The sequence below is a fragment of the Zeugodacus cucurbitae genome, chromosome 4 (genome assembly GCF_028554725.1).
Source record: "Zeugodacus cucurbitae isolate PBARC_wt_2022May chromosome 4, idZeuCucr1.2, whole genome shotgun sequence".
Lineage (NCBI taxonomy): Eukaryota > Metazoa > Arthropoda > Insecta > Diptera > Tephritidae > Zeugodacus > Zeugodacus cucurbitae.
In genome coordinates this window covers 46,783,314-46,802,238 of record NC_071669.1, presented here as the reverse complement: position 1 = coordinate 46,802,238, position 18,925 = coordinate 46,783,314, and the positions used below count along the sequence as shown (strand labels likewise).

General features: G+C 34.6%; 4 protein-coding genes across 9 annotated transcripts in view; 2 read left to right on the top strand and 2 right to left on the bottom strand.

Annotated features, from left to right (window-relative positions):
- Nucleotides 1-6,705, bottom strand: part of LOC105221015 (carbohydrate sulfotransferase 11) — a 28,688-nt gene extending 21,983 nt beyond the window's left edge. Inside the window, exon 1 of one of the 6 annotated variants that reach the window (XM_011197645.3) lies at nucleotides 6,542-6,705. The gene's annotated coding sequence lies outside the window, so the exon portion shown is untranslated. Of the gene's footprint in view, nucleotides 1-2,722; nucleotides 3,547-6,336; nucleotides 6,450-6,541 lie in introns of those variants that run through there. The other 5 variants (XM_054229087.1, XM_011197648.3, XM_054229084.1 and 2 more) reach the window with 5 other exon arrangements.
- Nucleotides 6,706-9,275: 2,570 nt separating this feature from the next.
- On the bottom strand, nucleotides 9,276-10,395 carry LOC105221016 (adenine phosphoribosyltransferase). Its single transcript, XM_011197650.3, has 3 exons — nucleotides 10,139-10,395; nucleotides 9,830-10,067; nucleotides 9,276-9,757 (listed from the first exon to the last, which is right to left on the bottom strand). Exons 1-3 carry the CDS (start codon nucleotides 10,219-10,221, stop codon nucleotides 9,542-9,544), a joined length of 537 nt encoding a protein of 178 aa, XP_011195952.1. The 5' UTR covers nucleotides 10,222-10,395; the 3' UTR covers nucleotides 9,276-9,541.
- Nucleotides 10,396-10,688: 293 nt separating this feature from the next.
- LOC105221017 (thyroid transcription factor 1-associated protein 26) lies at nucleotides 10,689-11,370 on the top strand. Its single transcript, XM_011197651.3, has 2 exons — nucleotides 10,689-10,942; nucleotides 11,011-11,370. The coding sequence occupies exons 1-2, from the start codon at nucleotides 10,784-10,786 to the stop codon at nucleotides 11,245-11,247; spliced, it is 396 nt and encodes a 131-aa protein (XP_011195953.2). The 5' UTR covers nucleotides 10,689-10,783; the 3' UTR covers nucleotides 11,248-11,370.
- A 408-nt stretch (nucleotides 11,371-11,778) lies between these two features.
- Nucleotides 11,779-18,925, top strand: LOC105221018 (uncharacterized). Its single transcript, XM_011197652.3, has 5 exons — nucleotides 11,779-12,706; nucleotides 12,775-13,002; nucleotides 13,570-13,814; nucleotides 14,747-15,139; nucleotides 18,550-18,925. Exons 1-5 carry the CDS (start codon nucleotides 11,893-11,895, stop codon nucleotides 18,805-18,807), a joined length of 1,938 nt encoding a protein of 645 aa, XP_011195954.1. The 5' UTR covers nucleotides 11,779-11,892; the 3' UTR covers nucleotides 18,808-18,925.

Sequence of the window (18,925 nt, the reverse complement as noted above, 5' to 3'; positions counted from 1 at the left end):
AGAAAGTTTGGTTTATATAGCTTTATTGGTTTGCAAGATATATACAAAAAACCTATTTGGGGGCGGGGTCACACCCACTTTTCCAAAAAAATTACATGCAAATGTGCTCCTCCCTAATGCGATCCTATGTTCCAAATTTTATTTTCATAACTTTATTTATAGCTTAGTTACAGCTCTTTATGTGTTTTCGGTTATCGCCATTTTGTGGGCGTGGCAGTGGTCCGATTCCGCCCATTCGAGCTTAACCTTCTCATGGTGCCAAGGAATACGTGTTCCAAGTTTCATTAAGATATCTCAATTTTTACTCAAGTTACAGCTTGCACGGACGGACAGACAGACATCCGGATTTGAACTTTACTCGTCACCCTGATCACTTTGGTATATATAACCCTATATCTAACTCGTTTAGTTTTAGGACTTACAAACAACCGTTATGTGGACAAAACTATAATACTCTCGTAGCAACTTTTGTTGCGAGAGTATAAAAATTACTAAAAGTGCTAAGTACTATCTCACTAATGAAAAACGTCAGAAGCAATAAATTTCACATAAGAAATGACAGATGGAAGCTGCACTCAGATTTTTTTACAAAATGAAAAATGGGCGTGGCGTCGCCCACTTATGAGTCAAAAACCATATCTCAGGAACTACTCGACCGATTTCAATGAAACTTGGTTTGTAATAGTTTTCTTACATCCCAATGATATCGAGCCTTTACCGCCATTTTAGCGTAAGCGACAAAAACCAAACTTTACAGGAGAAGGTTTGTTTTAAATACTTTTGATCATTAATGTGGTAGTAATTTAAAGTTTCTCATACACTAATGCTTTTCAGACATTTACATATATAATTGAAAAAAAAAAAAATATAAATTACTACCACATTAATGGTTAAAAGTATTTAAAAAAAACCTTCTCCTGTAAAGTTTGGTTTTCGTCGCTTACGCTAAAATGGCGGTAAAGGCTCGATATGATGTGAAAATAGGCCAGAACGGTTCACACCACGCCTACATCCTACATACCAGAACTTTGAAGACGATCTGAATCGTTTACTTTACAATATATAAAGTAAGCACTAGTGAAGATATAGGAACAGAACTTTGCATAAATACTACGTTTATAGTGTGGCAGCCCCTTTCTAAAAATCGGAGAAATCGGACCATAGGTTTTCAAGACCCTATATATAGAACATGAGGACCTCGGTGCTTCTAACCTAATATTAGGGTTTCCAACTTTCAATGGATTTTATACAATATATATGACGAATATGTGGGTCAAATTGTGTGTTATATTAATAATGTTAAATAAATAAATTGCGAGAGTATAAAATGTTCGGTTACACCCTAACTTAGCCCTTCCTTACTTGTTTAGCATAACATCACTCAGAACGTTTTGTCATTTAATCGTGAATTGTTTTATTTACAGGGAAGTAAAAAATTCATCTCGGCCAAAAAATTGAATTAACTTGTTCTCGTTGGATCCCGCACAATTTGACAATCTCTCAAAAAAAGTGCTTCGAAAATTGGTTTGAGCGCATGCAAAAGTGTATAAATCTTGATGGAGAATATTTTGAAAAACAATGAAACCATTTTCGTTGATAAATATTCCTATTTTCATTATTAGGCCAGAAATGTATATAGCAGCCCTCGTATGTACTACCAATTACTTCTCAAATTTAAATCGTCCACTAGCTTCGTTCATTGAATGTTTTCATGATGTTATATGACAAAAATTTTATAATTTTTAAAATGTTTTATTTTTAGAAAAAAAAATTATAGAAATTAATGTTACAGTTGTTAGGATTGTTCCAATTGTCATAACAACATCATATTTTTTGAACAACCCTTATATGCTTTAGCGCAATATGTTGCTTAATACATATAATACAAGAAAAAATATTCCACTTCAAACAGTTTTAAATTATTTTTGTCATTCTTAAATTTATTGTAGATTTGAACATTAACTTTTGCACTTTATTTTAAACTTTGTTCACAATTGCTAACAAAAGTTTGGCTTCTGTTCTACTTTTAATGACTGTTTTTCTGTTATATTATTTATACATATATAATTTTTACTTCGCTTTTAATTTGGCTGCTATTTTAGGCTTCTTATTTTCAGTTTTTGTTATTGTTGTTTTAGTTTTACTTGCACTTAAACTTTTGCTTTGACATTTTGGGTTGAAAATTGTGTCACCGATTTGATTCACGTGCAAGCTTTTTTAAACACATACTCACGAATATATTTACATATGTATATAGTTGTACGTATGTATATATGTATGTAAATACTGCTATACATATGTATGTATATATGTATACCATATATTTAGTTTTTCACTGTAAATTTTCACTGAGTTTGGTAACAGCGGTCACACTTTGGTATAGCTAACTGCTTATGCAGCAAATGGTATATTATTGATTTATGAATGGTATATATAAAATTAATTGTGGCAAATAAAAAGAAAAAGAGCACACCTGGCGAAGAAGCAGCTGTGCTACAAGACACTAATAACTAGTTCAATGCAAGTACAAACATATACATATATGTGCTGAAATACATAAGCGCATCAGCTAAGCTTGGCAATTTTCATATCATAAACTTTTGTATGGAAAGTTTTTTTTTATTTTTTTTTTTCCATATACATTTCTTTCAATTTGTTTAACTACAAACACTTTTCTGTTGCAAATTTTTTTATCTTTTTTTTCACACCCATATTTACATACCTTTACATACCAATATGTAAATACATATGTATATATAACTGTATGCTTCTATTTACAATTATTTTTTAATTTCCTCAGCTTAAAATAAATGTTTCTTAAGTCGCACTACTTGTGCTCACCACCGCCTTTGCTGACTGATTATCCTTCGCCTAAGCAATAGCCAACGGAAGCGGAAGACTATTATGTAAAAGCTAGCGTAAAGGTAAGAAACGTTAACCAAACAACCATCAAAATTATGAAAACATACATTTTATTGATTTTTTACGAAGCTTGCCAACGTTGACTGTCAAACGCCAAGCTAGATGCGGCGCGCTACACAAGCACACCAACACACAAACACATATAAGTATATAAGTAACTGTTCTTTGCTTGCACAACCTTTACCGTTAGCAGCCGAAATCATTTCACATGGTTACGAGCGAGCCAGTCTGGCAGCAGCTGAGCGCACAGCAGTTTCATTCATTAAGAAAGCGGCGACTGCGAGCACTCGCTGTGGTCGATATTCGGCGATTTATTTTCACAGTAAACACACTTAAGAAATGAAATGAAAATAAATACATATGTTTTATTGCAGAACATTTCTTTTTTTTTTTTTTGTACTTTGTACGCATTTTCAGTTTCAGCTTCTTCGGCGCTGGGTCGACAGCGTGTGGGTGGGTTCACTTGCGTAGAAGGTTATTATGTAGACATTTTCATTCACGTGTTGTTGTTGTTATTGTGTGTGTGTGTGTGTGCTTTGCGTAAAAATAAATCTCTTCTATCGAATTCTATTTGACATTATTTATTATCCGCTACTACAGGCATTATTGTCGTCATTGCGCTCGAACCAGAACTTACTTATAATTAGTGCACACTTGTGAGGGAGCTTATATTGACTTAGTTGTCGCAGCTCCTTGCCTTTACATACTTATTTACATATGTATGTACATATATATATAAAGCATCGAAAATAGCCATCGGCCAACAGCCGCCGCCACCACTTGGCTGTCGAATAAATACAGCCTGTGCAGATTCTGTCTGTCTGTCACTGTCGTTGCGTTGTCGCATGAGCTATTTTCGCAATGGGAGCGCACTAAATACACTTCGCAATGTAAATATATAAGCATACATACATATATGTAGATACAAATGCCATCTGCATGTGATTTAGTTTACTTGTCGATCTATTGCTTCAATTATTTATCATTAAAAATTCAAAATAATTAAAATGATCGCTCAAATCTCCATACAAAGCCGGTAGTAACACACAGTTATACATATGGATATATGTATATGTGTGTATGTGCATATTGATGTGTGCAAATTTGTAAGCACAAAGCATTGAATTGATTTGTAGAAATATACAGTGGTGTACATTGAAATGGAGACAATGCAAATAATTAGAGCCTGAATAATAATTGTGGCAATTTGAATTGGTTGCAGTTCTTAGATACGATTTTCCGTTATACAAATATATACTACTAAATTAAATTTATTCCAATTTTTGAACCTAAAGTTGAAACTTTACAGATGCTTTAAAAAAAATGTTAACCAATTAGTCACTAAAATTGATGCTGTTTAATTTCAATTTCGACTTCTTTTCATTCAATTCAAATTTGAAAATATCAGTAATCAATTCTTGTTTTATATATTGTACATATGTATGTATGTATATACATATATTTTTATCAGTAAATTCACGTCGTTTTTCTCTTACTTCGACAAATATAATTTCATTGCGACGCAGTGTGATGATATAAGTAATTATTTGGATTTTTTATTTCAGATTAATGATTTTTTTTAATAATATTGCAGATTATTTTTTTATTTTTGTAATTTAAATCACAACTTGGCACATGGCATAAACTTTAGAATTTTTTTTTGTTCTGCAGATTTAACTTATCAGAATGAAGAAAAAAAAACATTTTTATACACTTTACTCAACCTTCATGGACCTTGAAATGTAGTTTTTAAATTTTTCTTACAAAATTTTTTTTTTTTATAAATCTATATTTTTTGTTCCTCTTCCCTTGATGGGGGAATGAAAGAATCTGTAAATGCACAACAACAACAAGCTCAAAATATAATTATAATATAAATGGAATGTTTAATAAATTAAAAAAAGATTTTAAATGAAAAAAAATACATAAAAATATAAAAATACAAATGAAATAGTTGAATTTCCTTCTGTAATATTTTATAATTATTACAAATTGTACAATATTAATTTTGAATTATTAAAAAATATAGAACCTGATACGATTTTTCGATAAATTGTTATTCTTAATTTTTTTTTTAATAATTAGAGAAATAAAACTTTTTAATTAAAAATCAACCAATACTACAAATATTAAAAAACCTTTGTTCTATCAATATTCTAAAATAAAATAAAAATATTCATGAAATCACCAAAGATCATAATAAGTTATAATTTGTGCCAGAGAAATACAAAAACTTTTGATCAGATTTTAGCTTATAAGTATCGAAAGTTGCTATTAAAAGTAGAAAAAAGTAAAAATAACTGTTTCATTTTCATCAAAAATATTTTAATATTTATAAAGTAAAACAGTTAATGTTTTGATATTTATTTATTTTATTATTTATTCTCTAAATCAAATCACCATAATCCACAAAAAACCAAGTTAGAGAGACTTCGAGTTATAGAATTTTCATTAAAACATGAAATTCTTCAAAAAGCTGTTAAATATAGATTCTAATTCATTTTCTTCTTACATAATTTATGCAATCCATAAGTGTAATATCATATCTTTTGTTCGTCACTTGTATTATGCCCTGGTCAAAAAGTTCGATTTTTGGAAGAAAATTTATATGAAACTTGACTTCGAGTTACGGAGAACTTGGAATCAGGGAAGTTTGAGTTATGGAAAGAAAAGAAATTTGTATGAAATTTGATTTCAAAACGCTATTGTCAATGCAAAAGTTTGAGTTATGGAGATCTTCGAGTTATGGAAGTTCCACTGTAGTTGGAAAAAAATTAAGTTTGCTTGATTTTTTCAGATTTTCGTGTATACAAGGCACTATTAAAATAAAACAACGTTAAAAATGTAATTTTAAATTATTTTTGAAATTTCTTTATAAGCTAAAAAAATTAAGTTACACAAATTTGTCATGTATATATTTTATGTTATTAATTATATTATTACGTAATAACTTAACCAAATTTTTTGGTTAAGAATTGTACTAAAATTATAATAAATTAATATTCGTAAAAAAAAACTTAAAAAGAAAAAAAGAATAATAATAAATGAAAACATAAATAATATATTTGTAAACCAAATAATTTAATGCTCAAATCTTTTCCCTAAATTAACACCTAAGGCTGTTATGTACAGCTAAATTTTTTTATTCAATTGTTCTCGGAATTAAAAAGCTTCACATATTTGGAAATTCTAATTATTCAAAGTGTTATTTTTTAAATTAATTTCGTACATCGATTCCATCAATACATACAAAACTATATAGATATGTGTTTATATAGTACATGTTTTTTCTGTTCAAAATTTATTTTGTGCAAATTTGTTGTATGCAAATAGCGCTACGTCTTATTTGGCCAAAACCCCCAAAAATACGAGGAAAAAACAATAGAAAAAGAAAAAACAATGGAATGCACATACACAGCAGTCATGAAAACACAATCAATAAAATATTCGCATATTCTTTTTTTCCACACTGCTGCTACAACAACCTGCAGTGAATCATTTCGCACATAACTTTTTTTTAAATAATTTTTCTATTTTCTGAATTATTAATTTTGTTCACACACATAACACACTTTGATTTTTAATTTCTTGTTGATTTTCAATAATTGAAAGCGCTTACTTTTAGGCTTTTATTGTGCTGTATTAAACACTTATGTTGTTGTTGTTATGTTATATTTGCTTGTTTGTGTTTTTTTTCACATTAATGAATAAATTAATTTGCAACTTTTGCTATGCGCGCTCTGCAAAACGCTCGCACTCGTGTGAAAGTGTACTGAATCGAAATTAGTGCGAGTACTTTTGGCAAAGCCAGCGAATGCCAAACGGCCACTGCGCCGGAGTGTGTGGCGTACAAACAAACAAATATATGCGCTCTTACATTGTTAATATGTACGTGTGTGTGTGTGTGTTTGTATGTAGCGTCGTCAGTGCCAACTAACAAATGCCGCTTGTACATATGTACATATGCGCAGCAACAACAATAACAACTAACAAACGGACATGCCAGCTTTGGCTACAGTAGCAAAAGCGCGCAAATCTCACAAAAACAGCAACGACAAGCCCACTACCGCTCTGGCGCCACTCGCCCACCTCATCCACACGCCACTAGCGTACATCCCCAGCGGCAAGGTGTCGTTGTTTGCCAACTGCTCCACAAAGCTTCAGCTGCAATGCGCTCAGCGCTTGCTTTCATGTAACCCACAACAGTAGCTTCCACACCGCAGCACGCCCTTCCCGCCCTAATTGCCGCTCATTGTCTTCATTGATTGACAGTTGGCGATAATTAAATTCTAGTTAAGCTAATAATTTGTAATTGTTCGCCACTTCACTTCACTTCGCACACTAATACTATATACTAAATGCAAAAACAAAAAAAAAATAATTTAAACTGTAATTTTAAAATGATTGGCAACAACTCTCGACCCACTCAATTTATAAACAACTTTGCAAGAAAGCTTTGCTTCAACCCCTAAAATAGTGGAACGTATCTCTGGTGCCTCCAATATGTAGTTGTTGCCCTTTTTGTTGTTTGATAAAGGAGCAGTAGCGCCTCTGCGCACGTCGTGTCTTATCAGTAATCAGCGTCCACTCTCCATCGTTTTGCTCTTGTGAAGCCACTTCATTTCTTTCTCGACGTCTCTATGCCTCTTTCGTGTGCTTGGTAGAGCGCATTTTGTCCATAATGCTCTCAACTCCACCTCTTGACATACACATGCGTGGTTTGTTTCTATGGTTCAGCTGATTTTTCCATAAACATATATGTATCTATGTATTAGTGATTGTTTACAACTAACACAGCTTCGGCTTTATTTGTAAACAAACGGGTCTCAAGTCGCAGATATCAAAAAATTTGGAATGTAAAGCAGCGCTGGAAGGTAAATGCACATTCTGAATTTATGTAATATGTTCATTTAATTTATTAAACAATGCCTTTTCAATTAAAAATATTTGGTGCTATCTTAATAATGTGGATCCAAATATTTTGTTGTTGTTGTAGCGATTATCCAGCCCTGCTGGAGAAAGCACAAGTCTAGTTGTCTAAAAAAACAATTTACCTTACAACAGCCCTTGGTCGAATCCGAAAATCCGAGTCAATCCCGATATCTCAGAACCGGCTTTTATGAAGATTGACAAGTCTAGTTGTGGTGGAGGTCATCTAACCGGAGACCAAAATTCCCAATGCAGCCGGTTCTACATTATCGGAATTGACCCGGATTTTATCCAACCAAGAGCTGCCCTTCGACGATCTAACTCTATTTGGATCGGTAAGTACTAAGTACTAAATATTTTTTGTCGCAAGAACTAGATTTAAGTCCTCAAAACTCCTCATTGATTAAATAACCTTTTACATCATCTGAACTACCGTTAGGTATGGCTTCACATTCCGGAATATTGTGCAATAATATTTTTTTTAGAAAAACTTAGAATTATTGAGATACAAATTAATCCTTTCAAGTACGTTATAAAGCCCAGAAGCCATCCATATGAACAAGAAACCAGCCGAGGTAACAAAATCTTGATAAAATCCGGATTTGTTCAGAGATCCTAATACCATTTCCTGGTCGAGTTCCGCAACTCTATATAGTTTATCCGTCTAAGCTCAAGGTAAGAGGCATTGTATTTGACGAGTTGCAGTTCCGTTCCCACGACAGTCGGTTCTGCGTAACCGGAACGGACCCGGATTTTTATCCGGCCAAGGACTGTCAAATCGGCAGCATTCCTCAGAATTATTTGGGGAATGTTTTAAGCCGTTACAACAACAACAACAACGCCGTTTTTATAAAGCGGCATTTGTTTCAAACTGGTTTAGGAGGAGTTAAGATGAAGTCTCTAATGGTACATACAGCGGAAAGAGTCGATATTTTCACTATAAACGCTACTATATTGCGCAAACCCTACAAAAAATATGGGTCCTACATTTTCTCAAAACACCGAAATCATTTTAAATTCGAATTATATATGTGCAATATGTATGTATTAATCGCTGTTTACATGTATACATTCGAATCAGTGCCAAATCATTGCATACATTTAGGATCAATCAATCAATTTAACACAGCTTCATAAATCTATTTGCTCATATGGATTTTAATACTATTACATATATGTGTGTGTGTGTATAAACACCACTAAAAGTAAAATTTTGAATGCCTAGTTCTCAATTACACTTAATGAGCCGTTTGGCAATAGAAGCATACATACACCTACATGTGTATATAGTATATAGAAGGATTGATAGAGACATATGTCATTGTTTCAATCACGTTTACAATATAAAGCGTTTCTTTATCAGTCATTATAGTAATACAATCTATAAGATTCGAGTATCTCAACAAAAAAAAATACATAATCTTAATTACATTTGATTTGCTTTATAAAAATAGAGTAATGTGTTTATTGCTTCCTGTTTCACGTTAAATTTATAATAATATCTTTTCATATATATTTACGCACATATTTACAATTATTTTAAATGTATAAAATCTTATTTTAACAAAGCCCTGAATATTATTATTGGTAAATTTGTAATCTACAAAGTAGCAAAGTAGTGAGTTCCTCTGGGTAGTGTGTTGCGTTTTGTTATCTAAGTCCACATAGTGGATAGTAGCAATTCTCGACTTCAATATTTAATTAGAGAATGTACATCACAGTCGATTTTGTCACGACCGTGTAAATCTTCCAATTCTAAAATCACAAAACTTCCAATAACATTGCCGCCAGCTTTACGCACCAGCTCAATTGCAGCTTTGAGCGAACCGCCGGTGGCAAGTAGGTCATCAACGATTATAACCTTTTGACCCGATTTAATCGCGTTGGCTTGCATTTCGAAAATGTCCTATTTAAACAATAAAATTTAAATTAATTTAACCACATAAAATTATTACAAATAAGTATATGTACGACTTACTTTGCCATATTCTAATACATATTCCACAGATATTAGATCACCGGGCAATTTGCCCTTCTTACGCACTGGTGCACAACCAATACCCAGTTCGGTTGCTACCAGCAAATTGAATAGAAAACCACGTGATTCTAATCCAACTATGATTTCAGCATTTGGACATTTTTCTCTAATTTGTTGTACAAGCAGTTCTTTCAAATGCTTGCAGGCAGTAGGATCCCTGAGCGCAGTAAATATATCACTAAAAGGAATATTATAATTTAGTCAGTTAATTTAATTTACAAATATTTTTTATCTTGACAATGAAATTACCGGAAGACAATGCCTTTCTTTGGAAAATCAGGAAAAGTTCCAATTTTACTTTTAATATACTCCAGCTTCTCATCGTTACCCATGTTTGCTAAACTGCTAAGTTAAATAATGGAAATAAAAGCACTGATAAAGCGTTACTGTCTTTATATTGGAATGAACTGATTAAAACAAAATAGTTTATAAATGCGAAGGGGTAATTAAAGTTTATGGAGTGAAAAGTTAAAAATAATTTAGCGCAATTATTAAAATTTGACATTTTTAAACAGCTGATTCTTATCAATATCGTAAAAAAATCTTGCCGTATGGCTATAGTAACAATAAGTATAGTGGAATATACGAATTTACGATATAGATCAATATAAATTTAAAAAGCATGTTTCGGTTGAGTTTTGAGATATTTAGACATTGAAATGTAAGAATTTATGAAAAAAATATATTACAAAGTCAAATTCTTGGCAAATAAGTCCAGTTTCGTTAAACGTTGGTTGGTTAATAATTCAAAATCAACCCTGTTTCTGCAATGACTGCAACACTGGGCACGTAAACAGCTGATTTAAACTAAACAAAACATTCAACAAACTATACATGTGCCGGTTCTAAAATTGAGTTATTTCTTTTGTAAATAAACAAATAAATTGTTTAAATATGGGAAATTCCAAGCCGAAAGTGAAAAGCAATAACGCTGTTAAGGGTAATCAACAAAATAAGCGGAAACTTAATAATAATGGAAAACAGCAATATAAGTCCAATAAACCTAATTTCCCAAACACAAACCAATGGCGTCGGAAAAAGCCACAGGATGAGGTAAATATTTAAACAATTTTTAAAACAAGTTCAATATTAAAATACATATCACAATTTATTTATTATAGGCCAGAAAGCAAAAGATAAAGGAGCGAGAAGAATTAAGAACGCAAAAAATTGCTGAAGCCAAAGCTGAAAAAGAACGTGTGCAACGTGAAAAGGAGGAACGTGTGCGTAATTACAAGAAGAAACGTTTGGAGAAAACTAAAGTGATCAGCAAGAAAACCAAACGCGGTCAGCCACTAATGAAGGATCGCATGGAATTTTTGCTAAAACAGATACAAGAAATGAAGCGTGGATCGTAGTAAAGCAGTATAGGCGAAAAATAAATAGTTTATAGGATTAAAGAGGAACTTGTAATGCATATAAAATAAGAAATAGAGAAATTTTCAAGATGAAAGGCACAATGTTATAGTTCCCGTTAAAAAGAAAATATACATAAATAATAATTAATAGCAAATAAAATAAAATGAACTTGATATTATCATAATATAATATAAAAAAATGATTTTATAGAAATAAAAACAACAGTGAATTGCAAGTGAAACTTACTTCATCTTCTAAATAAATTTATGTTTTATGTTAAATAATTTGGCTGATTTTATATATTTAAAAATATGTTTGCAACTAATGTATGTTAGAAGTTTGACTAACACATCTCGAAGTCTCGTTTCATTTTATGTAAAATATATTTTATCTCTTCATTTCAGAAATTATTTAGTTTATAAACACATTTATCATAAATCTAAACATAAATTATAGTTTTATGCTTCAATTAAATTAACTACAAACTACTTGTTGGGAAAAATGCAAATATTCCTCGATTTTCTACTCCAAAAGTTTTTGGCATGAAACAATTTTATTTTTCAATCCAAACAGAAAAATTTTACATTTTACCAATAAAAATTAAATCTATTTTAATAAAATTGCTTTATAACTAAATTCTTAAAATGGCGCAAAATTTTCTGTACATGTTCGAATTTGTGGTCGATGATCTGTTGATAACACGGCCAAATCATTGCGCCCCAGAGGAGTACCCTACGTGCTGTGAAATCTCTTTTCGTTCCAGCGTTTTCGTCTCCATATGTGATCGCGAGTTCGGTCAATGCGTAGACATGTGCGCACCTAAATGTGGCAAATGCTGTCTTTTCTCGCTGGAGTCGCCAGTAACGGAAAAAGATCGTCTGCTCATACACATTTACAAGAAAAAAACCGATAAATGCAAATTCCTCGTCGGTGCCACAGACATACCAATCAAGCCACTTTTCGATAAGGTAACAGAAAGCTTCAATATTGAAAATCCAAATTGGTTGGAGCAATTGGTCAAACATACAGCGCGTATGCCTGATCCGAAAACACCATCTAAGACTACAGTCGTCGATAATGATTGTGATGACGAAACTTTTGGACGACGCGAACAAATGTGTCCCACATCGGAGCTGACCAAGCGTCTGTTGCCGCTATTCAATATGAAACATATGCAAACCGGCAATTTGGTGCTGATAATGCGACTCGTTTGCAATGGGCCGACAATTGTGTCCAGTTTTCCATTCTCACGCATTTGTTCAACAGCTTGTGGTAAAAAGGTGACCCCATGCCCATCTACTTGTCCGGCCATAACATCAAAGCCACAAGGTCCATGCCAGATGCCAGATCCATGTGCACCGGATCCGGAAAAGCAAAAACCCATATGTCGTCGGTACTTTGCTTGCAATGCCGACAAGGGTTGTCCTTGCGAAGAGTGTGAAGACTATTGCGACAGGGGTAAGCATCTGAATTGTATTACGTTTAAGTAGAAAAATGCATTTATGTTTAATTATTTTTATGTCCAGAATGTCCCGCTGGTTGCAAGAAAAAGAAAAAGCGGCCAACGCAAAATACTTGTTGTCCACCACCGCCGCCTTGCTGCCCTCCGCCCTGTTGCCCTCCGCCGCCTCCATGCTGCCCGCAACCGGACCCTTGTCAAAAGAAGGAACCGCGCACAGATATGTGTCAACGTTACTTTTCCAACGAGAATAAGGGCTGCACCTGTGAAGAATGCATGGACGAATGCGAGGCGGGTAAGTTAACTCGAAAGCTTAAAAGCAGGAGCGGATCGTACCCTTTTTGTTCTAACTTTTTTTTTTGAAATACTTGTTTTTTCCGAAACTACTACTTGCTTTGGTTCCGTTTTATAAAATATGTGACGTTTGATACTTCTTAAGTGTGACTTGGGAGTAATTCAACTCAACCTTAAAATCGCTCGAAAATTACAAATTACTTAGCGCTTTAACGGTACCTTCTTTTACCGCACCCCCGAATGCTATTTTCAATCTAATGTATTAACAAAACGGGTGCGATTCCTTAATATGTTTTGGTTGTTTCCACAACTTTCTCCTAATTCTCTATCATTTACATAGCCAAAGCTAGAGCATTACGGAAACTGCGCTATTTAATGCAAAAATATGCTTGAACAAATTAAAAACAAAAATTGATTGAATCTAGAACCTTCAAAATTAAACGTAACCTAACAAATTTAAATTCGATTTCTTTCCATAAGAACTTTGAAAAGGGTATGTTCCAAGACTTCAACTTATCATAAGCGATTATATTTAATTTATCTACAATGTTATATTTTTATATACCAGGAAGCAGCGAGGAAGAATCGGATCCCTGTCAACAATGTGTCCCGCCACAAATTATGCCGCCATGCTTTGTCGTTCCTACTAAACCTGAACCGGGCCCTGAAGCCTACGAAGAGTTCGAGGCTTGCCTAAATGGTAGTGGCCTCGTAATACGTGTCCTTAAGAACACCCATCAAGTGGAGAGCATTGATGACGGTGCTCAGGATAATATTGAAAGTGGGAGTGATTGCGATGGCAAGAATAATGCGGTATGTAGAAAATATTTCTTTAGAATTACGGCTTTATGAAAACTTTGAAATTATTAAATACATATACTTTTTTTCGGAAGTATAATCTTACAGAAGCAGAATTTTAGTACTCCCTGTATGGGGGTTGAGATATGGATATACAATTATATTTCTTTTCATTCCATTATATTATATGTCAACCATACAGATCGCCTGTAATAAAGCTCGACGATGTGCCTGTGTTATTATAGCGGAACAAAACATCCACGAAATCTTGAGGAATTTTTCCTTTTGCCTGTTTGGTGGCAATTGGTGATACTAAGGCTGACAGGTCCTTCTCCAACTGGTCTTTCCAACGTAGTGGATATCTTCCTCTTCCTCGGTTTCCACCGGCATTTTCAAAGGTGGAGTGTTTTCGCCCATTCGGACAACTTGACCTAGCTAGCGTAGCCGCTGTCTTTTTATTCGCTGAACTGTGTCAATGTCGTTGTATAACTCATACAGCTCATCGTTCCATCGGTATTCGCCGTTGTAAATGTTCAAAGAACCATAAATCTTCCGCAAAACCTTTCGAAAACTCCCAGTGCCTTCTCATCGGATGCTGCCATCGTCTATGCTTCTGCACGATAGAGCAGGACGGGGATGATAATGGTTATCTTGACTATGATCAAGAAATTAGCGATCTCGATGTACCCTTCTCGGTGAAATTTCATATCTCAGCTATAAATTAAAACTACAAATAATGTCTCTTGGGCATAACAACTCTCATTTAAAAATCGATCGGATTAGAACTTTTGAAATCCCTATGTACGCAACTCCGAAACTATGACCCTCCTTATACCGAAAATACTTTTACTGATAATATTGTAGACTGGTGATCTTCGTTATTTCTTGACTTTTGCTTATAAAACTAATTATTATCTTCGTTATTCTCCACTTTCTTATATTCGCAGGACAACCTTAACAACAATCGTTGTGAAACCATAAATGAAATACTACAACGCAGCAATTTCGCGAAAAATCACGTAAAACGACGCACGAACGGTCACATTATCAACGGACCGAAATTACCAAAAATACGTGCCAATATCAAATACGCCGGCAACGACTCATGTGAACCTGATAATTACTGTGTGCCCTTCAATAAAGTCAAGTCCATCTGCAATGCGGAACAAAAACTTGAACTGTATCGTCGAAAGGGAGCCTGTTGCACAGACGATTGTGGACCGATAGCGCCGCCGTTGCATCCACAAGATGTACGCAACTGTTGTCTACAAGTTGATCCGCAAGAGATCAAGGACACTTTGAAGGGCATAAATGCCGATACCAGAAAGAAGGGCATTGAGGTAAGTTGTGTAGGAGACAGAGTTGGAATGTTAAGTTAGAAGTAAAAATTGTCGGAAGTTCTGCAAAAATTTAAAGTGAGTGAATGTTAAAGCATGTCAACATTCTCCCAACATTCCCAGTAATTCATTTTGTAGCACGTTTTACATTCACTTTGATTGAATATTTGCACAAGTCGATTTTGTGCACCTCATTTTCCGCCACTGATTTATAGACCGCAGCTGAATATAACCCACGTAGTGATCGACTGACTGATAAGCTAACTGCGTCCACGAGTTCGTACACTTCTCCAAACACACACTCACACACGCGTTGCTGGATTGCAGCGACTAGTAATGATTGTTCGTGTTGTTGCCTTTGCATTGTGCCCACAGAAAATTGGGAGAAAATGAAAACCGCAGTGAATAAATTGTGCCTTTTGTGTTGTTGTTTTATCAACTTGCCGCCGCTTACGGATGTTGCTACTGCTTTTGTCTTATATAAGTAGCTACTCGGTGGTGCACTATATTTGTATGTATAGCACAGATAATAATGACGACTGCACGCGCATTCCCATGATATATATACGATGTTTGAACTCGAAGTGCACTTGTTGCTGGCCCATGTCCCATGCTGATTGCTCTGCTGGAAAATTTAAATTGCGATTTGCAATCAGATTCCGAGAGTAAGGGCCTCGATTGTAATGACGGAGTAATCCATATACTCACCGACGAATCTGAGTGTAAGCACGTTCTGAAGTAGGGTTCTTCAGTGTTGATCTTTATATAGAAGGAGGATTTCGCCACAAAAATTGCTTTAGTGTTCTTTCCGAGACCGCGGATATTAAACAAATTGCATGAAGATCTTCGCTTACATCACATAATTCGGTTTTTCGATATGAAAGGCCAAGCAAAGAGGCAATCAATAGAATCATCATATATTAGAAGTCATTTACCCCTAAAATCAGAACTTCCGATTCAAGTTAAACTAATGTGCAGGGAAGTCATCCCCTTATATACCTCTGTCAGATCTCTCTCTCTCCTTAAAGAAACTCAAATTTTGTTAAGTCCATCGACTTGTTGAACGAACCGACTCCCCTGTCAACACAATTCGGCTATTGAAAAAGTCCGTACTCTTAAATCAAGACCGAATCAACCAATCAAAGGAACTTCTCTTGACAATTATATGTAGTGATTATCCTCTAATCCTCTCCTTTAACCAACTTGGTCATCCGCAAGTTATTCCTACACGGTATTCATTAGTCGTACCATATATGCACCGAAATAAGCTACCACTTCTCATTTCATGCATTTGAGTTTAATGCAGTTCCATTCGATTGCTTTCGTTCGCATGACATCGCCAGCAAATTCCATGGCATAGCAATTGTAGCAGCAAGTCAGCCAAATCAAAGCTGGGCCAATGCAATGCCATAAAAACCACCACCACCAATCCGATGCAATTGAATCTTATTGTATGGTATCTAACTGATCGGAGTACCTATTTGTCCTAGTTTGCGTGTACTTTTTCACTTATTCAATTCAGTTCGCTTTTATCGTTCGCCACAAACATTTTTATCACAATTCCAAACATACTGTACATATGTACATATGTACGAGTCCGTTTATGCACCATACATTGTGTCTTTATGCCACATCGGTTGCATAAGTGCTCCATTTATCGGAGGTTACAATTAGCGCACAGGTAGCTCTTTTTACTTAAGCGTTTGAAAATTACATAAGCTTCAAATACCGTTAAATTGTATTGCATAGCTGCATGGGTATTAGTCAAATGTCAAAGGTTATTATAGTAAAATGTTTAAGTTCATAAATTCAACGCAAAGATTTTTAATCATTGTGAAAATGGTTCTCATAAACTTGTGTCTAGTTCAGGTTGACTGACGATGGTAGACTACGCAATTGTTTTTAGGTTTAGAAGATATGTTTAGGATAGATTTAACAAGAAATCATCCTTACATATATTCTTTTGATCGGTGGTTGATATTTCAGGATATATTAAATCTCCTAGGATCAGGGTTTAATAGCTCTGATGGATCTACAGAATTATCTGTATAGATTACATGAATCCCCTCGGTCCTATTAATAATAAACCGGTAATAGATGATTGTTCGAGTTTGCACTATATCAAGAGAATAATCGTTAGCATTACAATAATATTCGCTTTAGGGCCATTTGAACGTACCATAACTAATTATCATAGGCACCGCTTACGGCATTATAGCCGAATTAATAACAGCGCGACATTCATCAATTCAAAACACCAGCGAAACCAGGTCACTCTCATCCTGATTTTTCTAACGATTAGATATTCCTCTACTTCCACCAGCAGATGAGAGCCAAGACGAGAATGTCTGTCTGTTTTTTGATAACAGGAGATATTTCGCTTCGCTTTTTTGTCAAGCCTAGAGGAAGCAGAACTAATCTCTTCGAGCCGTTCGGCGACTGTAAAGGCTATTGCTGTCGACATCATCCGCAAACGTCTGTAATTGTATATCCTTTTAAAATATTGTACCCTGTATATTTAGCTCTGCAGATATTATTATTCTCTCCATTACCCAACGTCTACTTAAATAGATAAAAAAGATAAAAAAGTGTTGTGTATCGATTCGTTTTCTCGGGCCTTTTCCAAGATTGGGGCATGGTCCAATCTGTTCGTTGATGGTGGGCTTTAGTCTTTCTCACAGTACGCTTGATATGAACTTATCTTGTGGAGGATTGTCGGTATTTGGCGCATAATGTGGGATCTCCCTTTTTGTGGATTGGGCAGAGTATACTTAGGTTCTAATCGTCGGACATACTTTCGTCTGATCATATTCTGCAAAGAAACTTGTCAGTACATCGCCGCCGTATTTGAATAGCACGGCTGGCAATCAATCAGCGCCGGCGCTTTATTGTTCTTCAAGCGTGTAATTGCTATTCGAATTTCTTCATAGTCGGGTGCGTATCTTCGCTACTACCCGATAGTGATTCGAGTCTCAGAACGCATGCAAGTCAAGAAGATTGGGGACATGTCTTCCGTCTATCAAACATGATTCATTTGGTTGCTCGATTTCGCCGTTTGGAGATGTTTCGTCATAGAGACTGAATTTCCCGACTGTTGTGTCGTTTCAACGCTAAGATGTGTAAAGAGGCCAAGCACGATTCTGATACCGTGGCGGGGGCAGCGATCATAGTTGCGTTCTATGCACTCATAAAATTCATCTTTGCTTACACTGCCCTTATCTTCTGTGGTAGATTTCACAAGGACTCAAGATGTTATTTGATGATATCTTAGAATATAAAGAGCTCTACGAAACCCAAATCACCTATTCCGGGGCTTTAGTCCATAGCACCAATACCAATATCCAATTAATGCAATCCGCTTCGTATAAAAATCATAAGAGCAAATTTTAACGAAAATGCTTTCCATTTTCCAGGTTTGTTACAAAACTTGCGAGGACACTGACAGCGACGTCTTCTTAGTGAAATTAGGCAATAAACAACAACATCGCCGCAAGCGCAATACAATCGAAATCGAATTGAAGACGCCGAAGCAACCGATTGTGTTACCCAAACAGAAAATGACCACTGAAACACAGATCACCGACAAGGAGCTGGATGAAGCGCTTGCTGCACTTTGCGGTGGTAAGAAGAAGGGAAAGAAAGGGAAAAAGGGAAAGAAGAAGAAGAAGTAAACTTAAAAATTAACTGATATTTCGCGCTAAAATCAAAATGTATTTAAATTGAATTTTTTATATTCTGTTTAAATCGACAATTATCATATTTACAATTAAAACAAAAAATCAAAAAAAA

Coding starts and splice junctions, on each gene's coding strand:
- LOC105221018 (XM_011197652.3), top strand. CDS start 11,893: ATGGCGCAAAATTTTCTGTACATGTTCGAATTTGTGGTCGATGATCTG. Junction 13,003..13,569: donor CATGGACGAATGCGAGGCGG/GTAAGTTAACTC, acceptor TTTATATACCAG/GAAGCAGCGAGGAAGAATCG. Junction 15,140..18,549: donor CCAGAAAGAAGGGCATTGAG/GTAAGTTGTGTA, acceptor TCCATTTTCCAG/GTTTGTTACAAAACTTGCGA.
- LOC105221017 (XM_011197651.3), top strand. CDS start 10,784: ATGGGAAATTCCAAGCCGAAAGTGAAAAGCAATAACGCTGTTAAGGGT. Junction 10,943..11,010: donor GGAAAAAGCCACAGGATGAG/GTAAATATTTAA, acceptor TATTTATTATAG/GCCAGAAAGCAAAAGATAAA.
- LOC105221016 (XM_011197650.3), bottom strand. CDS start 10,221: ATGGGTAACGATGAGAAGCTGGAGTATATTAAAAGTAAAATTGGAACT. Junction 10,068..10,138: donor AAGAAAGGCATTGTCTTCCG/GTAATTTCATTG, acceptor TATTCCTTTTAG/TGATATATTTACTGCGCTCA. Junction 9,758..9,829: donor ATGTATTAGAATATGGCAAA/GTAAGTCGTACA, acceptor TTGTTTAAATAG/GACATTTTCGAAATGCAAGC.